At 43.0% G+C, this 9,774-nt stretch overlaps 1 protein-coding gene across 1 annotated transcript; it reads left to right on the forward strand.

Moving 5' to 3' along the window:
• Positions 1-493: 493 nt before the first annotated feature.
• Positions 494-9,462, forward strand: LOC112220061 (serine/threonine-protein phosphatase 6 catalytic subunit). The gene is made up of 7 exons (XM_024381643.2): positions 494-745; positions 1,574-1,669; positions 1,875-1,940; positions 2,063-2,204; positions 7,084-7,163; positions 7,273-7,482; positions 7,919-9,462. The coding sequence occupies exons 1-7, from the start codon at positions 671-673 to the stop codon at positions 8,165-8,167; spliced, it is 918 nt and encodes a 305-aa protein (XP_024237411.1). The 5' UTR covers positions 494-670; the 3' UTR covers positions 8,168-9,462.
• The last annotated feature ends 312 nt before the right edge of the window (positions 9,463-9,774 follow it).

The raw sequence follows: 9,774 nt of genomic DNA on the forward strand, positions 1-9,774 counted from the left end.
GCCCATTCATGAATATGCATAGCCATCTCGCGAGAACTCCGATATAAAGTGCTTTTTCTCAAAATGGCCTACTTATATCAGTACACTCGTAACAAGTTAAGCATTGCAAAACGTATATTCGATCAAATAAACCTCAAGTAGTATGTAAGATATTAAAAAAATGTGTTGACCAAATTCAACACTCTCCTTGAATCCTTACTTGGTGGACGAAACAACAAAAGCGCCACTTGCTGGTGGGAGGCCGATTTTTCGCTGAGTTCGCTCTCTTCTCTCTGTTTATACAGACAAACATCACATGCGCACTAGCACAGTGCACAGGGAGCATGGTGAGCAGCGTCTACGTTCTCAAGTCATCCAAAAACATTGCAGACATTGGATAAAAATAAAATGTTTAACATCTTCGGTTGTGAGTGATGGAAACAAGTCGGCCTCAGCGACAATTATTTGAATAATTCAATGGATGATTTGTGCACATGGGTGATGACTAAAAGTGTCTTAAATCTCTATGTGACTGTTTTTGGAAATTGTGTTTCTTGGCCGGGCGTCAATTAAACCGCAGTACCGAAGCAAAACTGTAGGAGCAGTCGAAACCGTCCTTTAGACCGGAACCTTGGCCCATTGCTCGAGATGCGCATATACTTCCTATTTTTCTGAAGTTCTTGTTTTTAAAATGGCGCCGTTAGACTTGGATAAGTATGTTGAGATTGCAAGACAGTGCAAATATTTACCAGAAAACGACTTAAAGGTGAGCATTAATATTATTTTTATTCGTGTACTTAACCAATATGTTAGTACATTCGCTCTGGCTATATCAATCATATTGCGACATCAATATGGCTTGCTAAGCTAGCATGATTTCCGACTTCAATTAAATGAAAGCAGCTAACGTTAGCCAGTACAGTAGCTTGCCTGTTAGCCGAACACGTCAAACCTTGGGATAACCACGATAGAATAGATGTATATTATTGCCATTAGAGATCTTGCTAACTAGTTAAACCTGTAAACTAGATATGCAGATGACTAACGTTAACGGTAGCTAACGTTCGTGGGCTAATGTCAGGTTCAGCCATGATTTGTGAACTAACAGGCTAACGCGTTAGCTATGTAGCAGATTACTATATAGGAAGGATAGTAGCTTTCAGCACATACATTTATAGTCAGCTAGCCAGCTTAGTATAGTACAGAGCAAATATTGGTGTCTTTCGAAAACGTAACGTTGTGACCTGAAACCACAACATTATTTCAGTATTGGTTAGCTAATGTGAGACGTATCAATCAGGGCCCAGGAACTTGTAGTTAACTACCATTGCAAACCTAGTTTTAACAAATAACATGTGAAGATGCTGGGTTGATCAACTCCACGATATGTACATCTGGTCCATTGATGTGATCGTGGAGTTGAGAAACCTGAATACCTATGAAGATGCCTCCCATTTAGAGAGGGTTTCTGATGATATGGCCAAATATTCGAAAATTGGCCAATTCAAAGATGGTCGTTTAGAAATAGCAGTAGGTCCAGTGTGCAAGCCTTATTATTCAGCCTAATAATTTTGTCATGTCTCATCCCTCTCAGAGATTATGTGACTATGTATGTGATTTGCTACTCGAGGAATCAAATGTTCAACCAGTATCCACTCCAGTCACTGTTTGTGGAGACATTCATGGCCAGGTAATATCCAATGTTCTTTTTGATACCATTCCCAAATGAATTGGTTCTTTAACTTTTTTTAATTTTGTTTCTACATTAAAAATCATTGTCCCAATGTGTGGTTGTTTTGTTTTAAATGATCAAACAAATCTATCTACTGTGCACATTCTGAATATCCCCATTTTTATAGTAAATGTGAAATTCTCTTTCTGAACACTGTTTCCAGTTTTATGACCTATGTGAACTCTTCAGAACTGGTGGACAAGTTCCAGACACAAACTACATTTTTATGGTAAGTGTGAAGTTGTATTATATTGTTATGCTCTGCATAAAAAAAAATGGAATTTAGAACATAAGCTGGATCTGACTTGCGATTGATCTGAACCCTGGTCAATGCCTGTCTGTTTTGCCCAGGGAGACTTTGTGGACAGGGGATACTACAGCTTGGAGACATTCACGTACCTGCTAGCCTTAAAAGCCAAGTGGCCGGACCGCATCACGCTTCTACGAGGAAATCACGAAAGCAGGCAGATAACACAGGTGTACGGCTTTTACGGTGAGCAACATGCCTAATTGCTGGGGGCGCATTAACTCTTAACAACACATAAGACCATATGTAGCCTTGTAGGGTCTCTTATTGGAACAATTGGTACCTAACCTGGTATCAAGAAGCAAACAAGTAGCTGAATTTCTAAGTTATTATGGTGTAATTACCATTTAACCTTGAGCTAAAATATGTCCAGAAAGCTTATTTCTATCAAAGTGAGCATTTCTCCTTTGCCAAGACAATCTATCCACCAGACAGGTGTTGCATCTCAAGAAGCTGGTGAACCTCTCTAGCGCAGGCGCTCCGCTAGCGGAACCCCTCGACAACATTCCGCTGAAAAGGCAGCGCACAAAATGTAATAATATTTTTTTGAAATATGTAACTTTCACACATTAACAAGTCCAATACAGCAAATGAAAGATAAACTTCTTGTTAATCTACCCATCGTGTCCAATTTCAAAAATGCTTTACAGCGAAAGCACAACATTGTGCTTTTGCTGTAAAGCATTTTTGAAATCGGACACGATGGGTTTATCTTTCATTTGCTGTATTGGACTTGTTAATGTGTGAAAGTTATATATTTCAAAAAAATATTATTAAATTTCGTGCGCTGCCTTTTCAGCAGAATGTTGTCGAGGGGTTCCGCTAGCGGAACGCCTGCGCTAGAAACCATCTTGGGGAAGCTCATCCGCATGCTCTTCTGAGACCAGGGTCTTAACCTGATTGCAGTTCAGTGTTGTAATCGACTTCAGTGGGAAAATGCTCACCTTCGATGGCCGGTGGCATGCTGGAGAAGTGTGCTCTTCACGGATGAATCCCGGTTTCAATTGTACCAGGCAGACCGTGTGTATGGTGTCATGTGGACGAGCTGTTTGCTGATATCAAGATTGTGAACAGAGTGCCCCAGAGTGGCGTTATGGTTATGGCAGCGGCATGCATAAGCAACGGACAACAAACACGATTGCATTTTATCAATGCCAATTTGAGTGCACAGACATACCGTGACGAGATACTGAGGCCATTGTCGTGCCATTCATCCGCCGCCATCACATATTTTATCATGATAATGCACGGTCCCATGTCGCAAGGATCTGAACACAATTCCAGGGTTTGCAAAAGGAGCTTGAGGTGCTTAAAGTATGTGAATTTGGCATTCTGAAATTGAAGTACTCAGACATTTTCTCAAATTGGTACTTGAATTAAAATGAGGAGAACAGATAATGATCAAATACATTTATAAAAAACAGTAGAAAAATGTATTGGTTTTGCTAATTCTAATTCGGGCTGAACTGACTTTGTTTTTTTAACACTTATTTTGTACATAATGTTGCCGGTATCGTCTCTTATGACCAAAAATAACTTCTGGACACCAGGACTGCAATTCCTCATCACGGACTGGCAGAATCCTTTTTTTCCTTTGAGTCTGACGCGCCAGACGCAAATGATATACTCCTTTCTCGGGGACAGGCCCAGATTCCTGTGATTTGCATGAAGAGGAGGTGGAGAAAATGGGGCCAACGGGTAGGCACCCTTCTGAGAATTCATAGGCGATCGAATAAACCCCCACTTCCTTCCATTCTGCTAGCAAACGTGCAATCTTTGGAGAATAAAACGGATGACCTACGCGCAAGATTAAGCTACCAACGGGACATTCAAAACAGCAATATCTTAAGCTTCACAGAGTCGTGGCTGAATGATGACACTATCAACATACAGCTGGCTGGTTATACGCTGTAATGGCAGGATAGAACAGCGGCGTCTGGTAAGACAAGGTGCAGAAGGCTATGTATTTTTGTAAATAACAGCTGATGCACAATATTTAAGTAAGTCTCGCTATTGCTCGCCTGAGGTAGAGTATCTCATGATAAGCTGTAGACCACATGATCTACCTAGAGCGTTTTCATCTATTTTTCATAGCTGTTTACATACCATGACAGTCAGAGGCTGGCACTAAGACAGCATTGAATGAGCTGTATTCCGCCATAAGCAACCAAGAAAACGCTCACCCAGAGGCGGCACTCCTAGTAGCCGGGGCCATTAATGCAGGGAAACTTAAATCCGTTTCACCAAATTTTCTATCGGCATGTTAAATGTGCAACCAGAGGGGGGAGAACTCTGGACCACCTTTACTCCACACACAGAGACGCATTCAAAGCTCTCCCATGCCTTCCATTTGGCAAATCTGACCATAATTCTATCCTCCTGATTCCTGCTTACAAGCAAAAATTAAAGCGGGAAGCACCAGTCTAGATCAATAAAAAAGTGGTCAGGTGAAGCAGATGCTAGCACAGACTGGAATATGTTCTGAGATTCCTCTGATGGCATTGAGGAGTACACCGCATCAGTCATTGGCTTCATCAATAAGTGCATCGATGACGTCGTCCCCACAGTGACCGTACGTACATACCCCAACCAGAAGCCATTGATTACAGGCAACATCCACACTGAGCTTTCAAGGAGCGGGACTCTAACCCGGAAGCTTATAAGAAATGCCGCTATGCCCTCTGACGAACCATCAAACAGGCAAAGCGTCAATACAGGACTAAGATCGAATCGTACTACACCAGCTCTGACGCTCGCTCGTCGGATGTGGCAGGGCTTGCAAACCATTACAGACTTCAAAGGGAAGCACAGCCGTGAACTGCACAGTGACACGAGCCTACCAGACGAGCTAGGCTCGCGTCAAGGAAAATAACACTGAAACATGCATGAGAGCACCAGCTGTTCCGGAAGACTGTGTGATCATGCTCTCCGCAGCCAGTGTGAGTAAGACCTTTAGACAGGTCAACATTCACAAGGCCGCAGGTCCAGATGGATTACCAGGACGTGTACTGCAAGCATGCGCTGACCAACTAGCAAGTGTCTTCACTGACATTTTTAACCTCTCCCTGTCCGAGTCTGTAATACCAACATGTTTTACTACCATAGTGCCTGTGCCCAAGAACACTAAGGTAAGCTGCCTAAATGACTACCGACCCGTAGCACTAACGTCTGTAGCCATGAAGTGCTTTGAAAGGCTGATCATGGCTCACATCAACACCATTATCCCAGAAACCCTAGACCCACTCCAATTTGCATACCGCCCTAACAGATCCACAGATGATGCAATCTCTATTGCACTCCACACTGCCCTTTCCCACCTGGACAAAAGGAACATCTATGTGAGAATGCTATTCATTGACTACAGCTCAGCGTTCAACACCATAGTGCCCCCAAAGCTCATCAATAAGCTAAGTACCCTGGGACTAAACATCTCCCTCTGCAATTGGATCCTGGACTTCCTGACGGGCTGCTCCCTGGTAGTAAAGGTAGGTAATAACACATCCGCCACGCTGATCCTCAACACAGGGGCCCCTCGGGTGTGTGCTCAGTCCACTCCTGTACTCCCTTGTTCACTCATGACTGCACGGCCAGGCACGACTCTAACACCATCATTAAGTTTGCTTATTACACAACAGTGGTAGGCCTGACCATCGACGAGACAGCCTATAGGGAGGAGGTCAGAGACCTGACCGTGTGGTGCTAGGACAACAACCTCTCAACGTGATCAAGACAAAGGAGATGATTGTGGACTACAGGAAAAAGAGGACCAAGCATCTCATCGACGGGGCTGCAGTGGAGCAGGTTGAGAGCTTCAAGTTCCTTGGTGTCCACATCACCAACAAACTAACATGGTCCAAGCACACTAAGACAGTCGTGAAGAGGGCATGACAAAACCTATTCCCCCTCAGGAGACTGAACTTATTTGGCATGGGTCCTGAGATCCTCAAAAGGTTCTACAGCTGCACCATCAAGAGCATCCTGACTGGTTGCGCATCACTGCCTGGTATGGCAACTGCCCGGCCTCCGACCGCAAGGCACTACAGAGGGTAGCGTGAACGGCCCAGTACATAACTGGGGCCAAGCTTCCTACCATCCAGGTCCTCTATACCAGGCGGTGTCAGAGGAAGACCCTAAAAATTGTTAGACTCCAGCCACCCTAGTCATAGACTATTCTCTCTGCATCCGCATGGCAAGCGGTACTGAAGCGCCAAGTCAAGGTCCAAGAGACTTCTAAACAGTTTCTACCCTCAAGCCATAAGACTCCTGAACACCTAATCAAGTGGCTGCCCAGACTTTTTGCATTGTCCCCCCTCTCCCCCTCTTTTACACCGCTGCTAATCTCTGTTGTTATCATCTAGGCATAGTCACGTTATTAACTCTACCTATATGTACATATTACCTCAACTAACCTATGTAACAATATGTACCACAGCGTGTCTCAGTTCCCACCCATATCCAGCAACTTCAGATAGCCATTGAAAAAGAGTGGGACAACATTCCACAGGCCACAATCAACAGCCTGATCAACTCGATGCGAAGATGTTTTGCACTGTATGAGGCAAATTGTGGTCACACCAGATACTGACTGGTTTTCTGATCCCCGCCCCAATTGTTTTTTAAAGTTATCTGTGACCAATAGATGCTTATCGGTATTCCCAGTCGAGTGAAATCCATAGATTAGGGCCTAATTAATTAATTTCTGATTTCCCTACATTTTATTATTTAACCTTTTATTTAACTAGGCCAGTCCGTTAAGAACAAATTCTTATTTACAATGACGGCCTAACCCGGACAATGCTGGTTAAATTGTGTGCCGCCCTATAGGACTCCCAATCACGGCCTGTTGTGACACAGCGTGGAATCTAACCAGGGTCTGCAGTGACTCTAGCGCTGATATGCCGTGCCTTAGACCTCTGTGCCACATAAATGTGAACTGTAACTCAGTTAAAGTTTTGAAATTGTTGCGTGTTATGTTTATAGGTTCGTTCAGTGTAAAAAAATAAATAATAATAAGTGCTGCCAGATTTGTAAAGTGTTCTCGATTTTTACCTGTTATTTTTTGCAGATGAGTGCCAAACTAAATATGGGAATGCAAATGCGTGGCGATACTGCACTAAAGTGTTTGACATGCTAACAGTAGCGGCTGTAAGTCCAATCACCATGACCATTCACACTTCTTTGAATACATGTGCTTTATCTATCTTACATTTTCCCACACATATGAATCAATCACTTACAGAGTTTTTTACCACAGTTGATAGACGAGCAGGTCCTTTGTGTGCATGGTGGTCTTTCACCTGACATCAAGACCCTGGACCAGATCCGAACAATCGAGCGCAACCAAGAGATTCCCCACAAGGGGGCCTTCTGTGACCTGGTGTGGTCGGACCCAGAGGATGTGGACACCTGGGCCATCAGTCCGCGAGGTGCAGGCTGGCTGTTTGGCGCCAAGGTCACTAATGAGGTAAACACATCAAATTGTCCTGAGTAGAGGGCTAACTACTACAGCTTATAATGATGATATGAATAGACCTAGACGGTAGGCTTGGGTGGTATATACAGTATACCGGGATATTTTGAAATACCAAAGGTATGATTTTCAATACAGTAAAAATGCTTGGGGTTTGCATGCTACGCCACTGCTTATAAAATATAAGTTAACTATCTAAGATGTGCCAAATAAATTATCTCCAGTTCAGGGCTCCAGTTATGCATTTGGTTCTCTAACTTGCTAGCTTGTAAGCTCAAGCTTCTTGGTTATAGCAGAGACAATCACCTCCTGGATCAAGATCCCTGCTGCCCAATTTGTTTTGTGCATTTTTTTTTTTTCTTTTTCAATTTGAAATCGAGACCTATGTTGAATACTGAGCTCATCTGTGGTTCTGTTTGACCCATTTCAGTTTGTTCACATCAATAATCTGAAGCTGATTTGCCGTGCACACCAGCTGGTCCACGAGGGCTACAAGTTCATGTTTGACGAGAAGCTGGTGACTGTGTGGTCCGCGCCCAACTACTGTTACCGCTGTGGAAACATTGCCTCCATCATGGTCTTCAAAGACGTGAACACCCGGGAGCCCAAGCTGTTCCGCGCCGTGCCCGACTCGGAGCGGGTCATCCCTCCCAGAACAACAACACCTTATTTCCTCTAATCACAAGAGCCATTTTGTTCACTCCAAAAATAGCCCGTTGCCTCTTTCCCTCACCAATTTCCCATTTGCAGTCTTAAGGAAGTGGATAGGTGTAACTAAGAAATGACAATACAATGGCTTCACCTTGGTCTGGTCCAGAACTAACCATAGCTCTTACCTCTTCAGTGTTTACAGATCTGAACGAATGAGATGTGTATAAGCAACATGATGTAAGCTCCCCTAAGCCTCATTGAAAGGTTGAGCTGTCACTAGTTTGTTTACATCTGTCTCATCCCTTTAGATCTGCAAAAATGTGATGGATGTGATGAAAGTGATAGATGCTTCTGGACTGAATCTTGTAATACTTTTAGGGGATCTATCTATATTTCTTAAACCTATCTGGTTTGTTGTCATCTGCAAAGGGTTAGTGGTTTTGGGACTGGGCTATTGTCCCCACTGTCAACAATCCCCTCCCACCCCCCCAAGCTTCTCCCAACGGGACTTGCATTTCTCGATCTGTTATATTGAACATTTTCTTTCTTGAAATATCCCACCTCAGTCCTGCCTCATTCCCTTGATAGTATTTGATGTTGCCAAATGCATATTTGTTTTTGTAGATTAACATTGTTGCATTGGATGAATTGACTCAATAGTACTGTTGGCCATTCATTTCAATTGAAGCCCTATCTCTATACTTCACCCCAATACTCCTGATTTTAATTTCTACTCCCTCAAATTCTATATGATGTGAGTAAATGGCACACGCTGTTCCTATTAAATGTAATTGTAGCCAACAGTGTATTTGTATGAATGTTTTGCAGCTTTGTGCACATTCAACGGTCAGTCATCTACTCTGCTTCTTTATAGGGATATTATCATAGGCTGTCACGGATTGAATTCCTTGAATTGCACTGTGTCTCAGAATTCCATGTTAACTATTGAATGGAATTCAGTGATGTGAGTTTTATCGTTCCAACTGGGTCGATATTGCAATTACGCTAAAGGCATGTCAGACCTGATACTATGAACTCTCGGCTGTAATCTATAGAAGAAAACAGTTTTCTCCTCATGCCGTACTATCTTCACAGATATTATTTCCACAGAAGACAGCAACTTAAGTATGCTGCTGCTGTTTTTTAAATCAGATCAGGGTGATTGGGGAGGGGATAAGTCTTGGGGACTGTGTGGGCGATTAGGCTTTTGTACATTGAAATAATTGTATTGATTATTTCTCCTATTTTTTTCTGATTTGTTGTATTTTATTATTGTAGACCGCAATCAACCTACCAATTGAAAATAAAAAGCCTTTAACTTAAGTACCTGTTTATTTTGTTAAAATATCCAACGGTGGTTGCTGCATTTGTGGCAGACCAGCTGGCATTCTGACTAGAATACGTTGGTGTGCAAATAAACCGGCAGTCACTAGAGAACAAACTGGATGAGCTCCGTTTGAGACTATTCTATCAACGGGACCTGAAGAACTTTAATATTCTATGTTTTATGGAGTTTTGGCTGTCAAGAACATGGATAATATACTTCTGGCTTTTCCATGCATTGTCAAGACTGGTCAGCATCCTCAGGTAAGATGGGGGGGTCTGTCTCTTTGTTAACCAACTGGTGCATGATCT

The sequence above is a fragment of the Oncorhynchus tshawytscha genome, linkage group LG20, assembly GCF_018296145.1.
Source record: "Oncorhynchus tshawytscha isolate Ot180627B linkage group LG20, Otsh_v2.0, whole genome shotgun sequence".
NCBI classification, from domain to species: Eukaryota; Metazoa; Chordata; class Actinopteri; order Salmoniformes; family Salmonidae; genus Oncorhynchus; species Oncorhynchus tshawytscha.

Bases quoted from the DNA above. Each gene is read 5' to 3' on its own strand.
- LOC112220061 (XM_024381643.2), top strand. From the start codon at position 671: ATGGCGCCGTTAGACTTGGATAAGTATGTTGAGATTGCAAGACAGTGC. The intron at 2,205-7,083 runs GTGAGCAACATG...TATTTTTTGCAG, and splicing joins ACAGGTGTACGGCTTTTACG to ATGAGTGCCAAACTAAATAT. The intron at 7,164-7,272 runs GTAAGTCCAATC...TTTTTACCACAG, and splicing joins ACATGCTAACAGTAGCGGCT to TTGATAGACGAGCAGGTCCT.